General features: G+C 35.8%; 3 protein-coding genes across 4 annotated transcripts; all 3 read left to right on the top strand.

Moving 5' to 3' along the window:
• Window positions 1-8008: 8008 nt before the first annotated feature.
• LOC109006901 (solute carrier family 40 member 2-like) lies at window positions 8009-12474 on the top strand. 2 transcript variants are annotated; one of them, XM_035687999.1, is made up of 8 exons: window positions 8009-8433; window positions 9003-9153; window positions 9489-9685; window positions 9784-10260; window positions 10495-10666; window positions 10815-10952; window positions 11128-11238; window positions 12128-12474. In XM_035687999.1, the coding sequence occupies exons 1-8, from the start codon at window positions 8261-8263 to the stop codon at window positions 12290-12292; spliced, it is 1584 nt and encodes a 527-aa protein (XP_035543892.1). In that variant the 5' UTR covers window positions 8009-8260; the 3' UTR covers window positions 12293-12474. The 2 variants fall into 2 exon arrangements, with proteins under 2 accessions (XP_035543892.1, XP_035543893.1); XM_035688000.1 differs by lacking the exon at window positions 9003-9153 and having other exon boundaries at window positions 8332-8433.
• A 4332-nt stretch (window positions 12475-16806) lies between these two features.
• LOC109006900 (F-box/LRR-repeat protein 3) lies at window positions 16807-20403 on the top strand. Its single transcript, XM_018986327.2, has 8 exons — window positions 16807-17652; window positions 17917-18042; window positions 18442-18546; window positions 18651-19041; window positions 19128-19257; window positions 19408-19699; window positions 19792-20043; window positions 20122-20403. Exons 1-8 carry the CDS (start codon window positions 17011-17013, stop codon window positions 20173-20175), a joined length of 1992 nt encoding a protein of 663 aa, XP_018841872.1. The 5' UTR covers window positions 16807-17010; the 3' UTR covers window positions 20176-20403.
• A 1706-nt stretch (window positions 20404-22109) lies between these two features.
• On the top strand, window positions 22110-25745 carry LOC109006899 (probable WRKY transcription factor 33). The gene is made up of 5 exons (XM_018986326.2): window positions 22110-22456; window positions 22587-22775; window positions 24020-24651; window positions 24742-24903; window positions 25128-25745. The coding sequence occupies exons 1-5, from the start codon at window positions 22181-22183 to the stop codon at window positions 25561-25563; spliced, it is 1695 nt and encodes a 564-aa protein (XP_018841871.2). The 5' UTR covers window positions 22110-22180; the 3' UTR covers window positions 25564-25745.
• The last annotated feature ends 106 nt before the right edge of the window (window positions 25746-25851 follow it).

Genomic DNA, 25851 nt, shown 5'->3' with positions numbered 1-25851 from the left:
TGGTATTTCGGGTAGAATTGACATTTCGGTCCAAAATTATGTTGAGCGTAGGAATGAAGTTAAATCAATGTCTTTTTGTAAATCAGCTGAAGAATGAAGGATAAAATTATATTTTTATGCTCCAATCAACTACTCGATCTCTTCCTTCCCGTGACTCCTAGAAATATCCAAAAAGGCCAAAATAGTGAAAACACTCCTCAAATTTGACGCTTGACTTGTCAATGTTGTCATCCATACCTGTAACACCTAATCTAATGGACCAAGTTCCAATTAGCTCCATCTCTGAATGTCTAGTAACCTGGCAAACTTGTCAAAATTAGGACAAAAATCACAAAAGTTCAATTTACAATGTGTTTAAGTATTATAATTTTAAAAATAAAATAAATATATTAATAAATATGTGTGTTTTACGTATGTGTTTTTAAAATTTGTATTAAAAAATATTATTGCGTATGTTTTTAAGATGTGTATTAATATTATTTAGAATATAATATATATAATATATCCATTTAATGTCTATCTCGAAATGATATATTGAAACATACCAGTACCGAAATATTCTGTTCCAGTGACTAAATCGGAATGGTCACAAAACGGATTTCAAAACTTTGGTTAGATACTGGTTAGATACTATAATAAGACACAACATGGGTAGCAGGCAAGGCTCGAAAAATCGAAATCAGGTAAGGAAGATTCATAATAATTTTGAATTGGTTATTTCAATATTGATAAAAAAATATTAAAAATCATATGTAATACAATTCAAGCATTTAATATCATGTATAAAAGAGTATAAAGTATAGATTCATTGACTAGTTTCAATAAAAATATGATATGTGTTAACGTTGTGTTTCAGACATCTTTGAGCCAAGCTCCAACAACTCAAGTCTTCGAAAACGAGCATCGGCTTTGAGAGGACGGGCCCATGGAATCTCGGATGCCAAAGTTAGTAAATATTCCTGGAGTGTAGTAAATAAGTAAGAGAGTCTTAGAATTAGAGAGTATCCTCGTACCCGAGATCATTTATTTATACTATAGGTTTGAAGAGTAGATCATGCCTGCTTTCATGAAGTCCAGGTTTCCCGTACTGTTCCTTTTGTTAGAATCTTTAAATATGGTGTGGCTTTGCGACGATATCATTAATGTGGCGTGTTGTCCGGTTGGAAGTGCCATTAATGCAGCGTGGTTCTCAAACATTCTCCTGGTCTGTTCATACATTTTTTGTTAGTAGATCAACAGTTCTCCGTGTGTCACGCCTGTCGTGTGGGTAGACACTCGATGACTGGACACTACCCGAAGGGGCGTCAGATTGATGAGTCTCATCCCCTGTAACACCATCCCTCATACAGGTCATGTACATAGGATTCTTCTAGTGAGCCGAATTCGTGGCCTTCTATCTTGGGCCAGGCTTGATAGGGCATTTTGGGCCTTGAGGGGCAAATCCTCGTACAATATGAAGCAAAATAGTTTTAATAAACATGTAATTTTATGTATTTAACCTCAATTGTTTACATTTTTTTGTCTCATACACGAAGAAGATCTACTATTAAGTTATTCATGTCATAATCGAGCAAGGATGATTGTGAGATATACTAAGTATTCTATGCACAATCACAAATTTAATATAAAATACTCATTGTTAGGGACTAAATTGACTGGGTCAAACCCTTTGAAAACTTACCACTAAGCGAAGAGATAAAGCGAAGAGATAAAACAAGAAAGAGGTAAGGCAAATAAGTTGGCTCAAACTCCTAAAATGAAAATGTATTACAAGTCAAGTTTGACTCTATTACTTCAAGGAAATAACCTCTATATAAGGAGCAACTCCTCCACAAATTTGGGAGGCTTTCTCCATGCACTCTCCACCAAAGCTCTAGAGGGACTCTCCTGAGACTAAATTCTCCCATTGTATTGAGCGATATGTGAGGCGGTGAGACATTGTAGAATCATCACCTGTTATAGTGGATTTTGTCCCCAACAACCTATAGACGTAGACTTTTATGTTGAACCACGTAAATCCTATGTGTCTTTTTATTTATTTATTTTTATTTGCTTATTTATTATTTATCATATGGAGGAACGTGAAGAGCACCATATCGACGTTTGAATCATCTCATGGGTCGGGATGACTCTTTCATCCCTTTCGGTCTGTTGTGCAATTTTTAGTATTAATAGCTGACGTCGTTTGTGTGATCGACTAACTCTATACCGGAATTGGGAGAAGGATATTCTCCGACTCACGACTAGCAAGATCATCTACAAAAATTCAAACTCCTTGGCTCACGAGATTGTCTCCAAATACTAGATAAGTTTTCCCCATCAAATCAATTATTTTTTATTATTTGTTTATTTCATTAATGCATTTCTTCTTAAAAAAAAAAAAACAAAAAAGGAAGAGGAGGAGGAAAGAAGGGAAGTGTGTGCAGCATACATACCACACGTGAAGTAAAAAAAAAAAAAATGAATGAATGAAACCGATGAAGTGCATGGCATGCACAACGTGGGTAACGTTGTGCACCTAGTTTTTTATGTGCAGATGTTAGGACCCGTAGCCCAGCCACCACCCCCAAAGTACGACGGAGATTATTATCGGCCACCCACATGGCAGGGATGTTATGATAGCAGAGCCCCCACTGGACGCTCATTGTAGCGGTGCATTGTGCATGCCTTACACAGTGCGGGTAAAGCTCAACTAGTGGCTGGAGGCCACCACCAACCACCACTCGCACCGCTGGCAATTTCTATTGCCGGTGGGGTGGTTCCTCGATGCCTGAAGTCAACCACATTGCAGACGAATGAGGCTCATGGGCAATGTATAGCCTTGCATAGAGCAGCGGGTAGAGGATGCCACTGGACACGAGCCACTGAAAGAACCACCAAAACCATGCGCCGATGAGCTTGTCGCTGACCATCGTCAATTTCGTCGACCTCTTTTGTCGCTGGAGTGACGGTTCTCGACTATAGTTGCCTTCCTCTCAACCTGTCGTTGCCGTAGCAGCACACCATGAAGGTTGTGCACCGTGCGAATGCTGGGAGCACGACGGCAAGCTGCTTGAGGGAACCAGCTCAACCACCACCTGCTTCGCTGGATATTTATGTCGCTGGCAAGGAGGTCTAAACATCTCATGATGCTGCTCGCCAAAGTCCCTCGCTGTTCTCGCCAGTAGCACCACGGGCAACTCGCTCAACTATAACTCGCCATGAAGGTCCAGTCACCAAACCACTCAGGCAAGTTGCAAGTTGCAGCAGTCAATGAGGTGCAGCTTAGAACAAAGTAATTGCCCACTGAGTTTGCTCGCCACGGAGTTTGTCAGTGCTCCTCACCACATGCAGTACCAGTGCTCGCCATGGAAGTTTCTCACCATCGGTTCTAGCCTCTAAGAGTTGCTTCCATATGCGGTTCCTCGCCACAAGGTGTTGCTCGCCAATTGCTTAACTACGTGATACTCCTCGCCAGTTACGTACTACATATAGCCTTCCTCGCCAGTATGCAACACAAAGTGTCTCTCGCCATACACAGTATTTTCCAAGCCATGTAGACATGAATTTTATTCAGCGATGTAGTGAAAAATAATAAAAAAAAAAATTCAATCGACAGTGAACAATTTCAATCAAGGAATAATTGGATGCAACAATCAAATTACTCGAGTTTGTCTCTTTCAAATTTGTTATTTTATTTTTACTAACGAAGTTGATTTTTTGAAAGACTTTTCCCACAAAGCTCTTCAAGGTTCCACAAGAAACTTGGCTGCTACATGTCGTGGGAATACACTTCACTAAAAATGAATCGCATGGCACAAAATAACAACAATGAAGCGGATCTTGGGCTCCACTGATGCATCTCAATTTATCTTCAACAAAATATCTCAATTTATCTTCAACAAAATAGGTCGTTTGGTATCGCGGGCATCCCGGGCCTTTTTGTTGTATCGCGAGCATCCCACGCCTTCATCAATGCCAAAGTATGGCTGCTCGCGGGTATCGCTCGTGTGTCACCAGCCTTCGTCACACTCAAGCGAGATAACCAAGGTTTGCAATCCTTAAACTTGTGATTAGAATTATTTAATCTAATCTGTTTGGTTTTTATTTTGGTACAAGGAGAGCTTTACCTCCCGCCACAGAGTGAGGTCGCATTTTATCTCCTACTACAACGAAGCAGTTGAGCTCAACTTTAACATTAATGCGATAGAGTCATCCTCCCGCCACACTTTCCTCGCCAAGGCTACACAGTCGAACATCTCTCCCTTTACGCCCATCGCCAAGAGTTATGTGGTCAAGGGCATCTCTCGCTACACTCCACTCGCCAAGGTTATGCAATAGAGTCATCCTCCCACCACACTTTCCTCGCCAAGGCTACATAGTCGAACATCTCTCCTGTTACACCCATCGCCAAGAGTTACGCGGTTGAGAAAATTTCCTGCTACACTCCATTCACCAAGGTTATGCGGTCGATGGCATCTCTCACTACACCTATTCGCCAAGGCTATATGGTCAAGCATTTCTCCCGTTATGCCCATCGCCTAGAGTTACGCGGTTGATGGCATATCCCGCTACACTCCACTCGCCAAGGTTACGCGGTTGAGAGCATCTCCCGCTATACCTATTCACCATGGCTACACAGGGAGAGCATCCCCCCTCCCGTTACGCCTATCTCTCAGAGTTATGTGGTTGAGGCATTCTCCCACTACACTCACATCCGAGTGTCTCCACTCGCTACAACTGCCGCCAGCGGGTTACTTCAGGAACGAGCCTCCAAGCTCTATAATCGCCTCTCATGGGTATTCTTTGAGAATGAGTCGACGGGCTCTGCAACTGCCTAAGATGGATCTAGGGGTCAACGAGCATCTTGACCACTTAAGCACGAGTTATTACAAACAAACTCTTACATCCACATCAAAATGAAAAAATACTAACAAAAAAAAAAAAAATCACAGCACGGGGCAAAATCCACTGAGACCACCGAAAACCCAAAAACGATCATCGAGCACAGAAATATACGCACTTTACTAACGATAAACATTCACATACAATCACTATACAAACGTTCTTACAAACGTACTTCACAAAGGCCCATCCTCAAAGACCATTACTACAAAATTTACAATTTATTCTTGAGGACCATTCATGAAGATCTCCGGAGCATAACAATGAAAAACTACGAACCAGCTACCAGAATTTCTTTTTCTGCAGGTTACCTCCACCACAATTGAGTTGAAGATTCTCAAGGCTTTCTTGATAAACAAGTTGACCTTAAGAATCGAGGGCATCTATTAGGGACTAAATTGACTGGGTCAAACCTTTTGGAAACCTATTACTAAGGGAAGAGACAAGGCATGAAAGAGGTAAAGCAAAGAAATTGAATCAGACTTCTAAAAGAAAAATGTATCACAAGTAAAGTTAGACTCTATCATTCCAAGTAAATAAGGAGCAACTCCTCCACAAACTTGGGAGGCTCTCTCCATGCACTTTCCACCAATTCTCTAGAGGGACTCTCCTGAAACTAAATTCTCTCATTGAATTGAGCAATATGTGAGGCCAGAGACATTGTAAAATCATTACCTGTTATTGTTGATTTTGCCCCCAACAACCTGTGGACGTAGGCTTTTATGCCAAATCACGTAAATATCAGTCTCTCTTTTATTTATTTTTATTTGTTTATTTATTATTTATCATATGAAGGAATGCGAAGAACACAGTATCGGCATCCAAATCATCTCGTGGGGTCGAGGATGACTTTTTCCTCCCTTACAATCTGTTGTGCACTTTTTGGCATTAACACTCATTCATGTCATAATTTTTTTATTCAACTAAGAGAAATAAAGAACTATATGTCTTATCTTTCAATATTCCTGTAATTCTTATTGAATACAATGATGAAGAAGTTAATATATGTTTAGTTCTATCATATTTTTGTGCAAGAATTAAAAATTTTGGTTGTTAGACAATTCAAAAATAAATATAATTTTGAATCGATTGGAATTGTATATATTGGCTAAAATTAGTCCGAATTGACCTAAATCGATCAAATGAAGCGATTCAGTGAATGATTAAAATTTTTTACTAAATCCGGTTTGATTTCTAACCGATTAAATTTGAATTGATTTCAATCGAATTGTTTTTTCGAACCTTGGTAGCAGGTGGGCTACCCACCCACTCGGGTTTTGCTCCCCCGTAATAATTATATAAATACAAAAAAAGTTCTAATTCATTTTACTTCTTTTATTTTTCTCAAATTCTTAATGGTAACGATGATATAAATACAATAAAACCCATTAAGATCCCAATTAGCACAATGTGTTGATTTGGATTTGTGGGATGATTAGTGTCGTGTGAGATTATGGATTTGGGGACTAGTTTTTTTTTTTTTTTTTTGACATTGGATTTGGGGACTAGTTGATTTGTCATTATGGATCTTGATTTCTTGATTTGGGATTGTTCATGATATAACATTTTTTTTAAGGTGAGTGAAACAGTTATTACCTTGCTCACTAAAAAACAAACAAAAATGCTAGAGTCAATGTTGGGTCCCGATTGAATTCGATAATTTTTTTTAACTTAATAATTAAGAAAATATTTTTTAATAATTTTATAATTTTTTTTAAAAAATTTTAAAGATATAAAAAAATGAATGAAAAAAAAAAATTATTCTTATCGAAACAGTTCTCGTGCTACTGGTAAAAAACAAATCAAAGTTTGATTATGATATGTTTTTATTTTTATTTTTATATTTTTTAAGAAAACCAACAGTTGATCTGACACATGACAGAGAAGGTCTTTTGAAATAGGCCTTACCTCACTCACTATAAAACAAATATAACTTTGACAGTGATTTATTTTGTAGTTAGTGCTACGGCCCCCCGCTGGGACTTCCGCTGTGCTGTAATATTATTTAATATATATTTTATTTAAATAATTTTTATATAAATTTTTTAATATTTTAAAATATTTTAAAATATTTTAAAAAATAAAATAAAAAATATTTTCTTAATCAGAAAATAGAAAAAAAATTATTAAAAAATACTTTCTTAATCAGAAAGTAAAAAAAAAATTATTAAAAAACACTTCCTTAACCAGAAAGTAAAAAATAAATCATTAAAAAACACTTCCTTAATCAGAAAGTAAAAAAAAAAAACACTTCTTTAATCAGAAAATAAAATATAAATTATTAAATATTAATTTTTATTCTACTTCGTAATTAAGAAAATATTTTTAAATAATATTATAATTTTTATTTTATTTTTTAAAATATTTAAAATTATTAAAAATATTTATATAAAATAAATTTAAAAAAATAATATAAAAAAATACTACAGGCCTCAGCGGGAGCCGCCAACTGGGCATATAGCATTTTCCTTTGTGGTTATTACGTCGACTTAATCAAGTCTTGATCTGACACTTGATCGTGAAGGTCTTGTTTTAAGATTCAGCACTCACATGGTACGTGTTTGGTCGGGCCCTTAACTTTAATGTTTGGTTGTTTTCAGCTGTTGTAAAGGCACTACCCTTTATTATTTATAATTTTTATTTTATAAAAAAATGTCGCTGGGAAATATCTTTTTAATAGTATTATTTTACAAAACCTAATAAAATCATATACTCTCCTATTTTATACAAAATTATATATGTAGGTATGTATATATCATTTCATATATATTAAATATATGAAAAATTTTAGACATAAGCCTCACATCCTGTACACCGATTTAAAAATATGTCATTTTATTTTTTTACAAACATATTAAAAATGATTCCAGTCATATTTGTGAGTAAAATATGATAAAAAGATAAAATAATAAATTTTTAAGTAGGTATACATGATGTGAGATTTATAGGTAGTACTGCTTTAAACATATACTTTTGACTCGTACATGTGTAAAGAGGAGGAGCGCCCTTGTTGATTAGGTGGCCGAATATATATGAGTTGTAGATGGATTGCAACGTCTGAACTTCTTTCTTTAACTCATAAGACTTTAGCCGCTGCTTTGATTTCTATTTAACATTTTTATATATTTTGGAGAAGAAAATGAAAGGAAAAGAGAATCTAAACAGCAAGTCTGCAGTATCAGTGGCCCATTTTGTTCAGAGGTTGTGCATAAGCCAGAACTCATATGGCTGTTTTTTTTTCAGATGATGATGATTATACCTGCAATCATATCATCATCGTTATTATCATAATAATCAAAATAGAGCTCATGATATACGACTCGCATTCATGATTGTAGTTGTCATAATAATAATATCCATAGAAGGACATTGACAAATGAACATATTCCGAGGTAGAAAGAAAGAGTCTGCTGAGATAGAAGAAGTACTGATGGTGAGAGAGCCGCTTCTTGGCCAGCAAGATCAACAACCCTCTTCTCAAGACGATTCTCTTCCTTCTCTTTTAACTTACTTGTACGTTGGCCACTTTTTGGCAAGATGGGGTGCCAGGTTTGTCTCTTCCGCCATGATCATTGAGTTTGCTGAGGTTCATGAATTTGAAGTTATTCATGATATATTGATGTGTGGTTAGGTTACCTGAAGGGTTTTTTTTTTTTACTATTCACATTTCGTTTGTTCCGTGTGGCAATTTTTTCGTCTATAAGGTTTAATAATTAGCCATTTTCTCTTTTATTTTCCCAAAACTGTAGATTTTTTTAAAAGTCTGAGTGGGTTTTACAGATTAGGCCATTCTAACATTGATTATGCGTAGCTTTTGCCCTTTTTCCCCTTTATACTAATTAATTTACTGTTCAAAGCGATTTGTTTCCAAGAAGTCAACCCGAGTTTATTTTTCCCCTATACATTTGTCGGAGAGATCAACCTGAATTCATGGATTATAAACCTTATAATCTGTTCAGGCACACTGATTTCATGGATGATGAAGGCCATAGTCTTTTGATACTCTGCCTATCCTTGTTCAACAATGATAAATTGGGTTGCTTATCACCCCCCCCTGCTGCTTCCCCTATATCTACTGTTTGGGATTAAGTTGTTATTGAGGTCTCTCCTGTTTGCAGGATGTGGGAATTTTCGGTTGGTTTATACATGATCAGCATTTGGCCTGACTCTTTACTCTTTGCTGCTATCTATGGTGTGGTAGAATCTGCCTCTACTGCACTCTTCGGTCCCATTGTCGGACAATGGGTGGATAGGTTAACGTATGTGAAGGTTTGCTCACCATCTGTTATTTGGAAATTTGAAAATAAATTCAGATTTGTGATTTGTGATTTGCTGAACATAAATAAAACAAAATATTTTGTACTTGAACAGGCACATTTCAGAAATAGAATTTTAAACAAAGAAACAGAACAAATAAGCCAGATAAGCTGTCCACCATTTGATTTGCTTGAACGAACTTGTCTTTGTCTAAGGGATTTGACATGAAGAAACTATTTAAACTCGGTGATTTATATGGATTTATACAAATACGCAGGTTGAATTGTATGTTAGTGAAAATCTATATCATTAATATATAAATTTATGTCTTAATTTTCTATTTGCAGGTTCTCCGACTTTGGTTGGTAGTGCAGAATCTCTCTTTCATAATTGCTGGAGCTACAGTGATAGCGTTAGTGGAATTCTCAACCTTGAAGTCCTCGAATTTTACAGCATTCATCTCACTTGTGGTACTAACCAACATCTCTGGAGCAGTTGCAGTGCTTTCAACTCTTGCTGGTACCATTTTGATTGAAAGGGAATGGTAATTGCATATAGGCTTTAAAGTACATAAGAAATTAGCAATGTTGCAAAAGGCTCATACCTCTATGTGATTAAACTATATTTATTTCTAATGTACAGGGTGGTCGTGATATCAGAAGGTCGTCCTCCAGAAATTCTGACTAAGATCAATTCAATTATCAGACGAATTGATTTAATAAGCAAGCTATTTGCTCCTGTTATAACTGGCTTCATTATCAGCTTCGTATCGCTAACAGCATCTGCTTTGACTTTGGCACTCTGGAATGCTATATCTGTCTGGGTAGAATATTGGCTTTTTATCTCTGTATATAATGGGATACCAGCTTTAGGTGAAAGCAGCCAAAGGAGGATCTCAAGGCTTTCCTCGAGTGTTGTGGGAGAGAGTTCATCAACTTCCCAGGAGAGAGAAAGCTTGCTTTCTAATGATGATGAAGGCAATTCTGCATTACCACGAAAAACCTGGCTAATGAATATATTTGAATGGGTCCCTTGGTTTGATGCATGGAAAGTTTATTTCCAACAAGATGTTGTGCTCCCTGGACTGGCTCTGGCTCTGTTATATTTCACCGTCCTCAGGTGATAACCCATCAGCAACTTCTACATGAATATTTACATACAAATAACTATGTTGTGGGATTTGTTTGGAAGCTAGTTCAAGGAAATACATAACTTTGCAGCTTTACTTTTTTTCTTCAAATTGCTTTCAAAGTCCTCTTTAGAGTCTCATGTATATTTTTATCAGAGTGTCCTAAAGGCTTAGGTTCTGGATCTTAAGTATTGAATAAACACTAACTGATTTGAACTTTCCAGCTTTGGGACTTTGATGACAGCTGCTTTAGAATGGGAAGGTGTACCTGCATTTGTTATTGGGATAGCGCGCGGAATAAGTGCCATGATTGGAATAGGTGCAACATTTGTGTACCCAGTCTTACAGAGTCGGATTTCAACACTTAGAACTGGACTCTGGTCTATATGGTCTCAGGTAAAGACTTCAGTAGGGAAATCGACAGATCATTCAATAGTTAGAAAATACGTTTACTATTATCTTTTTATTACGCAGCGTTTACGCACTTCACGGTTATACGTAGAATTACTCTGAGTTTTATGGTGTTCCTGTAATTTTCACGCAGTGGACCTTCCTCCTAGTATGTGTTGCCTCAATATGGGTCCATAAAAGCCTGTTATCTGCATATTTGCTGATGGCTGGCGTAGCAACATCTCGGCTTGGATTGTGGACGTTTGACTTGGCTGTAATCCAACAAATGCAGGTAGGATAAAGGCAGTACTATACCCCTCATAAAACATTTTCTACATCTCCTTTCCTCTTGATGAGTTGCCAGTTACTTGCTGCATTTTTGTCAACGCTTTTTTAACATATCCTGTTATTCTCTTCCTGATGATTTCTACTCTAGTCTTCTCGCTCATTTTCCTTTACCTCTGTAGGATCATGTTCCTGAATCTGATCGTTGTGTTGTGGGAGGTGTTCAGAACTCGCTGCAGTCTACTCTGGATTTGATGTCTTATGTCATGGGAATCATTATCTCGAATCCAAAGGTGACCTTAATTAGAATTTAGTTTTGGCTCATTACTTTATCGAATAGCATTAGAAGGGGGCATGGCATGTTTGGTCATTTCATGCTTCTCCTCAATAAGCACTTAAAAACATCCTTTCCATCTAAGAGTGCGGCTTGTGTGTGTGTGTGTGTGTGAAGTGAGAGAGATTGGCTATTATTACTGTTGTTAATCTTTTGGCTATCGTGCGATCTGATTTTCTGTCTCTCAGTTTCTCTACAAGGCAATTTAACTCGGATAATGCAGTAGTCGTTTATTAATAAATTTCTGATGTCTTACCATCACTGATGTCTTAACATCACACACACACACACATATATATATATGTATGTATCCAGCACTCTTTAATTCTCGGTCGCGGTGGAAATAGGATCTGAGAAGTGTTTCATGTGTATGTTTATTGGACTTTTTGCTAATGTTTTGAATACCGTCTAAGTGATTGTTTCGGTCGAAGCATTGAAACGAAATATTTCGATATCAATATCATTTTGGAATAAGTCTATATGTGAATAAAATTATATATATAAATTATATTTCAAAATAATAGTCTATATATGAATAAATTATATATAAATATATATTATATATATAAATTATAAATAATTTAGTTTGAATTGGAGGTTAAAAAATAAACTTATAGTTTGAAAAAATGAAAAAAAATAAAATAATAAAAGCCAAAATCTGTATATCGGTCGGTACTGCCGAAATTCTAATTAGTACGAAATAATATATTTTTCTGTACCACCTGACCGGTACGGCATATTTCAACTGTACCATTCAAAACATTACTTTTTGCAGCATGTACAATAATAGAAGCTTCCTTATGCTTGGGTTAACTTAACTCCATTTGTGTTATTGCCTTGTCTTTCAGGATTTCTGGAAGTTGATTTTGTTATCCTTTTTGGTGTCGACATTGGCTGCGTTACTCTATACTTTATATGTGTACCTTGTCCGGAAACACCTTTTTCACTTTGAGAAGCTGTTTTTGCTGATTAAATGGTTGATGGGATCGCCTGAAGATTCACATTCAATATGAAATGGTAAAAGTCTTTTTCTCGTGATTACTCGTATAAAATCTTATTCCCTGTAGATTATCCCTAGCTATGATAGTCACATAGCAACTGCATTTGCTGGACTATGTTTGGATCTTCACTGTCCTATGTTGAATGATATCATGCAATTGTAAATTTGTAAGGCAATATATAGATGCTTAAAGTATCAGCTTGGTCCTTTTGTTTCTGAAGATGATATTTTTCTGTTATATTCTTCTCCTCTCTCTCTCTCTCTCTCTCTCTCTCCGAACAAGTCAATCTTATCACGTTGAATCAGTGGCTATATAGGGTTTAGCTCTTCTCAAGGTCAACATATCTTCATTAAAAAAAAAAAAAAAAAAAAAGAAAATTTGTTTTTCCATTGTTTTGCATTTATTTTGTTGTCATTGTTTGGCAAACATGACTCTTTACGGCCATGATGTTAGAACTCCATTCACCCATTCCTTTTTTTAATAATTGAACGTGTATCGATCCTTTAAGCACTCTCGTACGTACACGAAGGTATATTCTATAATGGATAAAGACCCTTTTTTAATTTCAAAGTTGGGTCCAGAAAATTCTTTGTTTCACTAGAAAAACCCAGAAATTCCAGCAGCAAAACAATCACACAAAACCAGAAGATTTATGGCCTCCACCAGCAGAAGCGATTCCATTCCTCTCATCCACAGCATCATATGATGCATGGCACAGCTACTCCAAAAATAATACCCAAAGGACAGTCGCAAGACTACTATAATCAAGAAAGTACTTCCTGTACTCCAAAAACAATGTTTTAGAACACAAAACAGTTAGCAAACTCCATGAGTGCAGACCTCACCCACCAAAATGGCAACAAACCCTTTTCTGATTCTCACAGAATAAGTCCGGGGTGTCATTTTTTTAGGAAAAGATATCTGTAATTGTAAATTGTCTAATTCTCGCATAATCGTCTTGAAAAATATGAATAAAACATGAGATTCAGATAAAAAAAAAAATAATTTTTTTATAGTAAATTTTATTTTTTTTCAAAATAATTACGCGACGTTTACACACTTTACGATGTTGAATTAATCTATCTTTCCATTTTTTAAGCCGTTCGTTAATTCGTATCTGAGCTGTGGCTGTGGCTGTGGCCGGGAGTGGGATTGATTAGTTTAAAATAATCCCGCATGCAGTACCTAATCTTCCATTTTACATCATTGTAATTGCTTTGAAACTACTATAAAAAGAAAAGAAAATTTTTACCTCGCCAAGATCTATGGGTAGGTGGATATATATATATATATATAGCAAAATCATCACGCACGCATGTAACTGATACTATATATATATAATCCAGTATGTATGAAATTAATTTGCAGTTAATTGAGAGGTGACTACGTCCTGATCTTGTATATCAGTGATGTTTCATTTATTTATTTTAAAAAGCATTCATTCATTGTACGTAAATGCTTGCTTATTGAACAAATTATTAAGACCATTGGAGACATTCAAACTTAAAATCATCGATCGGCCCAGTGGTAGTACTGTATGATCTATCTGATTTGTTTAATTATTTATTTTCAAAGACCAGAAAACGTCACATATTTGTGTGTGATTCGATTCTACTGTTTTTCTTTTGCCAATTTGATAATCATCACAAAATAATAGACAACCTTTCCGTACAGCTTGACATAAATAATTAAAGGATTAGGTTTAAGCCACGTTCATATACCAATAGATTTGTTCTCGTGGCATATATTTATAATTTATTATAAATTGACCAACTAATAGAATTAGTCCCAGCTATACACTTTCAAAAAAACAAACATGAAATTTCGGGCCAGGCGAATTTGAACAACTATTAATTATATCTTCAAAATTAACCAAACGGCACCTCTTTATAATAGAAATTAAGTATTGTTTAGTTATGTAATTCAGATAAAATGAGATTAGACATTTTGTTGAAAGTTGAATAAAATATTGTTAGAATATTATTTTTATTTTAGAATTTAAAAAAATTAAATTATTTATTATATTTTGTGTGAGAGTTTTAAAAAGTTATAATGATGAGAGAAGATAATTTTGTGTATCCAAACCGGACATATACCTATAATATGTTTTTATAACTCTCTACCTCTTGTGATACCTCAAGAGTGTATTAGATTTTACCTTCAAAAGAAAGAAAGAAAGAGTGTATGAGATTTTATATTAAGAGTGTATGAAATTGTATATTACTTAAAAAAGAAGTTCGTACTGAATATTATTATTTCTTTATAAATTAGTATAAAAAAAATATTATGTAGAAGTTACTATTCATTATCATATTTTATATTTATAATTTTTTTTTATATAATATAAGAATATTTTTTATAAGATATAAGGTATGGATCGGTAAATAGTGATTAATTAATAAAATTTTTAATAAAAAAGGATAGATTTTGAAGCCAGTCTTCATTGACCTGAAGACCGATCATATATATATATATATATATATATAGAAATAGAAATAAATTAATAATCAGCCGACAATTTCTTCTTTTAAGAAAACAAATTTGGCACGTCTTCTCGACATGGGCGTAATTCTCATTTATATATTTCTGTCTATTCATCTAAAAACAAATATTTAAACTATAAAATTATTTTGTCATCACTCCTCTCGAGGGTTGTTTAAAGGTTCTCATATCTTCATTATAACTTTTAATAACTATTACATATAGTTTTTAAACTATAAAATTAACATTAGAGGGAAATGGAAATGATTAAGAAAGGAGATCAGACTGGATGGACACAGTTATGGATGTGATTACTAACCAATATATATATATATATGTAATATTTTTACTTCTTTTTAAGAGTTAATAAGAACATTATGCATTATTTTTTTTAGAAAAATTCATTTTCACACATCACAAATTATTTTTTTTTTAAGAGTTAAATAAAATATTATTAGAATATATTTTTTAGTATTATTTTTATTTTAAAATTTTAAAAAAATAAATTATTTATTATATTTTTATATAAAAATTAAATAAATTTATAATAATAAAATGAGATGATATATTATAAATCTGAGGAGGCAACGAGGTAGGACCTCCAGCACGAGGACATGAATAAAATCTGATCATAATTTTTGAATGGATTCCATTCCTTCCCTTTGGTTTGGCACATGGTGATGGCTGATGGAGAAGGAAAATATCAAATATGCCGAAAGGACAGTGTACTATGCATATCCATCCTCCTCCACCCAAAACCCTCTTTGTTTTTTTAAGGAATATTCCACAATTCACGCCATTTTTTTGTACACAAAACAGTGCGACCCAGTTGCCAACTCCCCTGCTTACCACCTTCTTCATCACCTCCTTTACCTTCCCCAAACTCCTCCTTTTTTGACTCTCTCTCTCTCTCTCTCAGAATAATGATAGGGGAGAGAGAGAGCTTTGCTTTGCTTTGCTTTGCTTTTTCTGGCTCTGTCCAATCCGTTCTTATCTGAGTAAGGTTGGTACTATATACGCTACTCGCTGGGCCACACCTATAAGTACGGCAGTATCCAACCCAATATCTTTCTTTTTTTGTCCATCTTTCTAATTTTTATTCAAATTACTATTTATCTTTAATTCTTCATATTATTTGGATGAATTTGTAATATTATTCTGAAAAATAAGATAAATATAATATTTTTATTATTCAAAAACCACATATTATAAATAAATTTTATAAAATCAGAAAACTTAATTAAATTAAAAACATGAAAAAAGCTCTTCAGATTTATTTGATAGTATAATATTTATATATATAAAAGTAATTTTGTCAATACGTTTCGTACAGGTCCGCACTTGAATCTGTCCTTCCTCACATAGTCCTCCCCCGCATGAAGTTGGAAAGAAAGCGATTTTTCTCAATGCCAAAAGTACCCTTCTGTCAACGACTCTGCTATACGCTCGTCCTTATCGTCCTTTCCCGTACGGGCTCTTCTTTGTCTCCTCTAAATGACGAAAATACCCCCTAACTTTTCCAAGGTACAACAAAAACGAAAAGTTGATTAGATTTCTATAGCTATCATTAATTTTGACGCATACTTAATAGAAGACGATGCGACAATAATTTTTAATTTTATAATTTTTTATTCATCAATTTCAATAAAAATACAAACATTAAAATTAAAAAAACTTAACTGAGATGGCCGAAAAAGCTCAATCTTATCTAATTACAACATAAAATAAAATCCCGAACTTGCTCTTAAAAAAGACTTGGAAAATATATGTTATTGAGGTTTGTTACTCATTATTTTTATAAATCATACATTATGTTTATTTTTATTTATTTTTAATTAATTAAATTTTCTTATTCATCCTTTATATCTTACATATTTAATAAGAAAAAAAATATAATGGTAAAGAATAATGAAATATAATTTTTCTATATTTAAGAGATTCGTAAACACGTGGGGGGTATTATAGTCTATCAAGTGAAAAAGAAATGTAATCAAAGGAAGCTGGAAATAAGGTACATAAAGGGTAACAACGTAATTTGGGTATATTCCTTCTTCCTCAGTCCCTCCTTCCCTCGCTCACAAAATCTACCATCACCGAACCTAAAAAACAGAAGAAAAAAACCCATAATTATTAATTTCTGTTAACGGCACAACATCGTCTTCACCTATCTTCAAAATCCCCAAAACAAGCATCATCGTCTTCACATCCTTCTCGAACCGAGGAACCAACCTGCTGTTCCTCCTAAAACCATGAAGAAACAAAGGTTTCCTCAGGCCCTCAACAGCTACTTCGATCTCCTGTCTGAGGAGATCGTGTTGTCTATCCTTGAATTCCTCGGACCAAACCCGCTTGACAAGAAGTCGTTTTCTTTAGTATGTAAATCTTTCTACGCCATCGAAGCCAGGCACCGTCGAACCTTGAAGCCGCTCCGTTCCGAGCACCTACCCAAGGTCCTGAAAAGGTACCCGCACGTGACCCACATGGATCTCTCACTGTGCCGGCGGGTCACCGATGGTTCGCTGGCTGTGATAGCTGGCATGTGCGGGACCACACTCCTCTCCATCGATCTCTCCCGGTCCAAGTTCTTCACGGGCGCGGGGCTGTTGAGTCTGGCACTGAGGTGCGAGAATCTGGTGGAGATGGACCTGTCGAACGCGACCGAGCTGAGGGACGGGTCGGCGGCGGTTGTGGCGGAGGCGAAGAACCTGGAGAAGCTGTGGATGGGGAGGTGCAAGATGCTGACCGACATAGGGGTCGGATGCATCGCGGTGGGATGTAGGAAGCTGAGGCTATTGAACTTGAAGTGGTGCGTGGGTGTTGGCGATTGGGGTGTCTGCTTGGTTGCTATCAAGTGTAAAGATATTCGTGTTTTGGATCTTTCTTACTTGCCGGTAGTTCTTCTACTGCCACTCTTCTTTTTGTTTTGTCATCTTTCATATTATTCTGTCTTGCACGCGTGCTTGTGTGTTTATTTGGAATGAATTGAAGTGGTGCTATTTAGTCGAGGGGGGAAATGAATAAATATAGCGATGGTCTTTGTTCAATTCGAGTGTATTCGTATTAATGATGTCAATTTGGGCTGAAGACGATTAAGCCGTTCTTGTACTGTTGGAATGTGTTTTGGATTATTATTGATCGGTTTTGATGTCTTGCAGATCACCGATAAGTGTTTACCATGCATCTTGAATCTGCAACATCTCGAAGATTTGACATTAGAAGGATGCTTTGGTATTGATGACAACAACCTCGCAGTCCTTAAGCATGGGTGCAAGTCGCTAAAGGTATTTTATTTATTCATGGTTAGCTGGTGTCCTTTATTCTTATCTCTTTTCTTGTATCAATAACAAAGATATCATAATCTGAAATGTGTTTATTAAAAAATTGTATGGGTATGAGGTCGGAGAATATAAATTTAATGCTACTTGTAGTTTTGTCCCCCTTTATCGATCCACGTCTTGCAATCTTTCAAGGTGCATTTTAAGGAGCAGAGTTTGCAGTATAATCTACATGGTGTTATAAATATAAGTACATGTGTATTGTATAATATTTATCAATATATATGATCTCAATGAAACAAAAATTCTTTTTAGCCATGGGTTCTACTTCCTACTTTTCATTAAGTTATTTTTGTTTCTTGCGGGTATCCATTTGACAAATTCAGTTTATTCTTTTTTTAACAGAAACTTGATATGTCAAGTTGTCAGAAGATTACTCCTGTTGGCTTGTCTTCTGTATTCAGTTGTACTAGATGTCTAGAACAACTTACGTTAGCATATGGTTCCTCTGTAAGTCTCTACACTTCTTTACGTCTTTCTGGCAGCTAAAGCTTTATTTTATTTTATTTTTTATCTTATCTCGTTATTGACGATTTCATGGTGGTGGTATTTAGGTTAATCTTGATCTTGCTGATAGTTTGAACAAGCTTTCCATGTTGCAATCAATCAAATTAGACGGTTGCTCGGTTACCTGTGATGGACTGAGGGCCATTGGAGATTGGTGTGTATCACTGAGGGATCTCAGCTTAAGTAAATGTTCAGGAGTGACAGATTATGGCCTGTCCTACCTTGTAACAAAACAGAAAGACTTGAAGAAGCTAGATATCACATGTTGTCGTAAGATAACTGATGTATCTATTTCCCACATTGCAAATTCTTGCACATCTCTTAGATCTCTCAGGATGGAATCATGTACCCTGGTTCCTAGAGAAGTATTTGTCTTAATTGGGCGATGCCGTTCTCTTGAGGAACTTGACTTAACAGATAATGAAATCGATGATGAAGGTTTTTCCCCCTGCTCCTATCTCGTGTAGAACAGTGCTACTTTACTGAGTCAAATACTTATGTTGTTATGTTTGCTCCTTTTACAGGTTTGAAATCCATCTCCACTTGTTGCAAACTCTCCAGCTTAAAACTTGGGATTTGTCTAAACATAACTGATGAGGGACTTTCCCATGTTGGCATGTCATGCGCAGGACTTAAGGAACTGGATTTGTACAGGTTTGTAACTTGTAATCCATGAGTTTCATTTTGAATTGGTACAATTTTGTGTCCCCATACCTAGGAAAAATATTTTCACCAAATTATTTGTACATTTCATGTGATAGAAAACCTTGGTAATTGATTGAATGGATTTACTATTTTGTTCAGGTGCACAGGGATAACTGATTTAGGGATTTTAGCAATTGCTCACGGATGCCCTGGCATCGAGATGATAAACATAGCTTACTGTAAAGAAATTACTGATAGTTCCTTCATCTCGTTCTCAAAATGCTCGAAACTAAACACAATTGAAAGTCGAGGATGTCATATCACATCATTAGGGGTAGCAGCAATTGCTGCAGGATGCAAGCAACTAATCAAGTTAGACGTAAAGAAATGTTATGAAATTGATGATGTGGGGATGATTTCACTTGCTTACTCTTCTCAAAACCTCAAGCAGGTACTCTTCCTCTCTCGCTTTTATGTTGGAACCTAATGAATTAGGAGAAAATATTAATATCCAGGACTAATGGTTTTTTCCTTTCCATATAGATAAATTTGTCGTATAGCTCAGTTACAGATGTGGGGCTCTTGTCTCTTGCCAGCATCAGCTGCCTACAGAGCTTGACCATTTTGCACTTGAAAGGTTTGACAGCCAGGGGGCTGGCAGCTGCCTTGTTGGCTTGTGGAGGACTGACAAAAGTGAAGCTCCATGCGTCCTTTAAATCCATGTTACCCCAACAGCTTTTTGAACATTTGGAAGCTCGCGGTTGTGCATTCCACTGGAGAAATAAAGTGTTTGAGGTATGTCTGTTTACTGGTCATGAGGTTGATTCTCATTTTAAGTTAATTAAATTTACTTGATTTGCTAATGATTGACAGGCTGAATTAGATCCCCAGTGTTGGAAACTAAGGTTGGAAGATATGGTGCAATAGGGTTTTCTGAATGTCCTTGAGCTTGAGGTTGAGAAGTTTCCATGCAAAAGTTGCCGTCCATAGCTTATTGGAAATCTTCGGCGACTCTTTGAAGCAAGGTGACACTCACCAAAAGGCCTAGAAAATATATCGTTGTAATTGTTTCTCTCTTGGTATTACAGCGTTACTAATTCCCCCCAAAATAATTGTTTAAGAATGTAAGTACCGATTTTGTGTTGTTTGGATTAACTCGAAAGCTGAGTACCTGAGAAAAAAAAAAACAAGGGCTAGGCACTCTGTTAAATTTCCCGGAGTCTTTGGGCAAAAGGGCTAAATATAGCGTACACTGGTTTCGACGTACTACGAGGGCTTTGCTACAATTGATGGTGATCCATCATGTTTTTAGCGCCCCATGTAGAAACACCATCTAGCCTTCTTGCCCTTTAAGCAAGCAAAAACTTTGTCGCTTTCATATATGACGGGGTCACAAAAATCTATTCAACAAGAGTTGGTTGGAAAAAATTAAATAAAACTAACATGTCCAGTAGGTCTCACCGGGAGTCAAGCAAGGTTGCTGGGCTGGGCGGATTAAGACCCCGTTTGGATTGAGATTGAGATTGATATGATTTGAGATGATTTGTGAATAGTAGTAAAATTTGTGAGTTGATATGATTTTTGAAAATTTTGTGTTTGGATTGGCAGTGAGATGTTTAAGTTGTTTGAGAGGAGATAGATGTGAATCTCACAAATAATTACATAGCATTTATAATAATTTCGTTTTATTTTTAAATAAATAATAATAATTTTTTAAATTACATACCCAATTTTTTTTTACAATATAATTCATAATAATATTACAAGATGACAATATTTTTATAAAATCAAATTATATAAAAAATATTATTACCTCAAAATATCTATATCAAATTTTTATAAAATCTTGAGTTAATAATAAAAAATATTAATATTAATATTTTTATTTAATTTTAATTTGATTTTATATCAAATTTTTATTTAAGGAAATCGGCATTGTGATCACGTGGGGAGCCTTTCTCTTTCATCTGGAAATGGGTTGTCTCCTTCATCTGTAAAAGTAAAATCAGACTGAAAATTGAAAAATATAACACCCCTTTTGTCGTCAGTAAATCCACGTGAAAACATCTCTGAAGAAGAAGTAGTTGCTATTTGGATTGAAGATGTCTTTACCATACGAGATGAGTTGAGCTGAACTCTCAATCTAAATCAGAGCTTAGATAATCTGTAAATAATGGTGAGAATAAAAGTGAATAATTTGTGAATAAATATTTGTGTTTTCAAAGAGACACTCCACTTCCAGAGTACAAATTGGTACAGAATCTTCTTCCCTTTACTTCAAGTTAATGAAGGCTAGAGCTAAGAGTTTTTGGGCCATCAATTGACCACACAGTCCTTACTATTGGTGGTGCCACCGTCCACCCATGACCACTGGGCAACCCTTACCGCCTAGTGAGTGACCGCCACGCTAGACCAGTTCAACTCTCAGCCTCATTTTGACGGCAACCACATTTAACTATGACAGCTGATCAAAAAATCTCTTTCTATAGAGAAGTAAAAATAGTCAGATTTTTGGCTTTGACTAAAGTCTTTCAATCGACGGGCTAAGATTAAATAAGGCGGCCCAATAAATAATGGATTCATATCGTGCTTATAAACCGAGCAAATGGCAAGCAGATTCATGAACACGTGGCCAGACCATGATGCTGCCTTAGCCGCCTGGAATCTACATTGGCGACCGAGTCAAGTCAAACCCACAAGCTTTGACTGACTGGTGATGGTTTTCAACGGTCAAACTTCTTTACTTTCTTCGAAGATGCATGGGGTGTGGTGTTTCTTTAGCAAAAATAAGAAAAAAAAAAAAACAAAGAAACATATACATGTACAACCAATACCAGTTGATCCCCTTCTTAATCCTTGTCTTTTCTCAGACAGTTTTAAACTCCTATAAATTCGGACTCTCAACTTCTTTCTCTCTCTCAAAACCAAATTCATGACCTCCATTACTGACCATATTTCCAACAAGAAGGAAAACAACATGGACAGTATAAGCCAAGATAGGGTACTGAATAATAACACAGCAGTAAGCTGGGGATATTCTGATCGAAATGGCAATGGCAGTGAAATACCCAAGTTCAGATCATTCCCACCTTCTTCATTGCCTCTATCTCCTCCTCCAGTTTCTCCCTCTTCTTATCTGGCTATCCCACCTGGTTTAAGCCCAACTGATTTCTTGAGCTCGCCTCTGTTTTCTTCCATGAATTATGCTGTGAGTTTTGAGCTAAAAATCATTGCTTAGTTATGACTAGTTCCTAGCTAGGTTGTATTATACAAGATATCTATCCTGCAGATTCCTTAACTGAATGATGGGTCTTTATTAATGTGATTTTCTTGCGCAGAATCTGCCATCTCCGGCTACTGGGGCTTTTGCTGGTCAAGCATTCCACCACTACATGAGCGATTCTGCTAATTACAACCAGCAGCTAGGAATGAAGGAGAAAGAAAAATTTAGTTCTGATTTCTCTTTTCAACCAGAAACAAAGCCTGCTGCAATATCATCATCCATCTTCCAGTCTTCTTTCGCAGTGGTATGTGACATAAACTCATTTCAATTTGGTTCTTACGTATATAGTTTTTTGTTTTTTGGTTTTCTTTTTGGGAGGAGGGGGGGGATTTAGAACAACCTTTGACTTTTATTTTTCTCCTATTCTCTTATTATTTTTCTGCTCGAACACCGCGAATTTCTTCCATTTGTTAATTCCGGAAGGCGATAACTGAAAAACGCCAAAGTGACGCTGTTTTGGATGTCTTTTTTTTTTTATATATATATCTATATATACACAAATTGAAAAGTGCTATTAATATGGCCATCAATTGAAATCTGGAATCCGTTTTGTTGCGCGTATATCAGGTTATTGAGGCGACTTTTAGATTGTCCAGGCGTCACTGCTCACGACTATAAGAACTTCGTATAGAGCGGGTTACGATAAGACGAATGGACGACTCGGTCAATCTTTTCGGCTGTTAAAAAGGCGAGAAGTTCTTGTCGCGATAGCATCGTACGTAACGAATCTCCAAACCGACCTTAGGGAAAGTACCTTTTAAGGCGACTTTTAGTTTGCTGTCACCAGGATAGATTATATTCGTGACGAACTTAAAGCTTCATTACATTTTTTATATTTCACTCGACCTATGAAGTTCAAACGACGATACAGGTTTCCTCGTGATTCACTATTTTAAAGGCCACATCTTTGCTTGATCGCCCATTTGAGAATTGAGATGACATTTTGTTTTTAAATAAATTGTTATTTTTCAAATTCACTAATTTTTATCATGTTGTGCTAATGTGTTATTATCTATCAATTTTAAATTAATTTTTTTCTTTTAAAAATAAAAGTTGATGCACTTAATGGTTCATAGTCAATAATAAGTTGGATGAGAATGTAATATATATTGTAATGCTATTAAAAAAAATATTATTTACATCATTACATGTCGTATGTGGAGTTATATCACTACAAGAAAAATGAATTTTTGTGACTAATTTATTGCAATCAAAAGGCTATTCGTAATCAATTTTAATTGTAAATAATCATTTCGCTAGAATTAGCTGATTACAAATAAGCAATTTTCTTGTAGTGATTCTCCTACCAAAAAGTAGAAACAAACTTGGTTTATTGTCAATATGTAATATTCATGATGGAAATTCATCTTTGTTTCTTGTCGAGTAGGACACTAAACAAGTTTACCAACTGTTTCAGATCCTTCTATGCATTCATGATGGAAATTCATCTTTGTTTCTTGAGAACTAAACACGATTCTCCTTGAACAGGAGGAATCCATGAAAAGACAACAGGAAGCATGGAAGTTCAACAAACCTACCAATCAAACTGAATTTTCATTGGAGAAAGTTGAAGTAAAATCAGAGTTTGCACCCATGAAGAGCTTCAGAACTTCAGAAATGGCTACAACCCAAGAAAAAATGCAGAGTAGTTCCGCTCCTTTGTCCAGCCACGATCAATATACTCGACCACCTCAATATATCAGAGAGCAAAGGAAAACAGATGATGGATACAACTGGAGGAAATATGGACAAAAAAATGTGAAAGGAAGTGAAAACCCGCGTAGTTATTACAAGTGCTCGTTTCGAGGCTGCCCCATGAAGAAAAAAGTTGAGACATCTTTGGATGGACAGATTACTGAAATAGTATACAAAGGAAGCCATAATCATCCCAAGCCTCAGTTCAATAGGAGATCATCTTCTCAATCAATCCAACCTTCATCCTACACTAATATGGGAAATCCTGATCATTCAGCTGTAACAGTTGGAAATACACAAATGGAGTCTGTCACAGCACAGGAGGATTCTTCAGCCTCAGTTGGAGAGGACGAGTTTGATCAAAGGTCTCCAACGAGTAATTCGGCTGGAGATGACGATGAGAATGAGCCTGAGGCCAAAAGATGGTAATTAGTCTGTTGGTCTTGAATTTGTTTTTGAAGATGAAATTTTGGATTCGGTTCTACATGATACTAATGATCATCTCTATTTTGCAGGAAGAAAGAAAATGAAAACGAGGGGATTTCAGCTTCTGGGAGTAGGACTGTGAGAGAACCTAGAGTTGTAGTTCAAACAACAAGTGAAATTGATATTCTTGATGATGGGTACAGATGGAGGAAATATGGACAGAAAGTAGTCAAGGGAAATCCAAATCCAAGGTATATATATATATATATATTGAACTGCTACGATGATCTTCTGCACCTGATCACATGAAAAAAATTGATTTGCAATACAAGTTAAAATCCACTGTCAGCTTGCAAATAGAGTTTTTCTTTAAGGATTACTATAATCTTGTTGATCATTTCATGATGGTTTAATTAAAAGGGAACTGTATGAACTTGGCTGCTAACTCTTGCAATTTGTCTCTCTATATCTGTAGGAGCTACTACAAATGTACATTCATAGGCTGTCCAGTGAGGAAACATGTTGAGAGAGCATCTCAAGACATGAGGGCGGTGATCACCACTTATGAAGGGAAACACAATCATGATGTTCCGGCAGCTCGGGGCAGTGGCAATTATGCTGTGAATAGACCTCAATCCAATGCCAATAGCAGCAGCTACGTACCCATGCCAATAAGGCCCTCAGCCATGCCCACCCATATTAACCAGACTAGTTACTCCGATTCTTTCCAGAATACAAGGTTGCCAACATCTGCAAATCAATCACCATATACCCTGCAAAGGTTGCAGGGCCAAGGAGGTTTCCCATTTTCAGGTTACACAAACCAAAATCAAGCTGCCTACATGGATCAGACACAACGCTCGGAAGGGCGAAACACGTTCCTCGAGTCATTCTTTTCTGAGGATTACTAACTTTGCAATAGAAAGAAAGCAGACCAACCAATTCAATTTGTTTTTATTTTTTTAAATTTTTTTTAGGTCTATTCTCTTACAGGATTAGCTGTGTAAAATTAGGGACTGGAATAAGCAAGAGTTAGTTGCATTTCCTTTTTTTTTTTTTTTTTTTATATATATAGCGGTTTGAGGACTTTTTTTTTTAAGCTTTAGAAAGTTCCCCATATTGGTTGATTTTGTAGAAGAACAACACAGAAAACAAAGGAGAAGGATGAATGATCATATAGGTTCTTTAACTTGTACGTA

The sequence above is a fragment of the Juglans regia genome, chromosome 3, assembly GCF_001411555.2.
Source record: "Juglans regia cultivar Chandler chromosome 3, Walnut 2.0, whole genome shotgun sequence".
NCBI lineage: Eukaryota > Viridiplantae > Streptophyta > Magnoliopsida > Fagales > Juglandaceae > Juglans > Juglans regia.
Note: the sequence above shows the minus strand (reverse complement) of the source record. Positions and strands in the feature narration are given on the sequence as shown.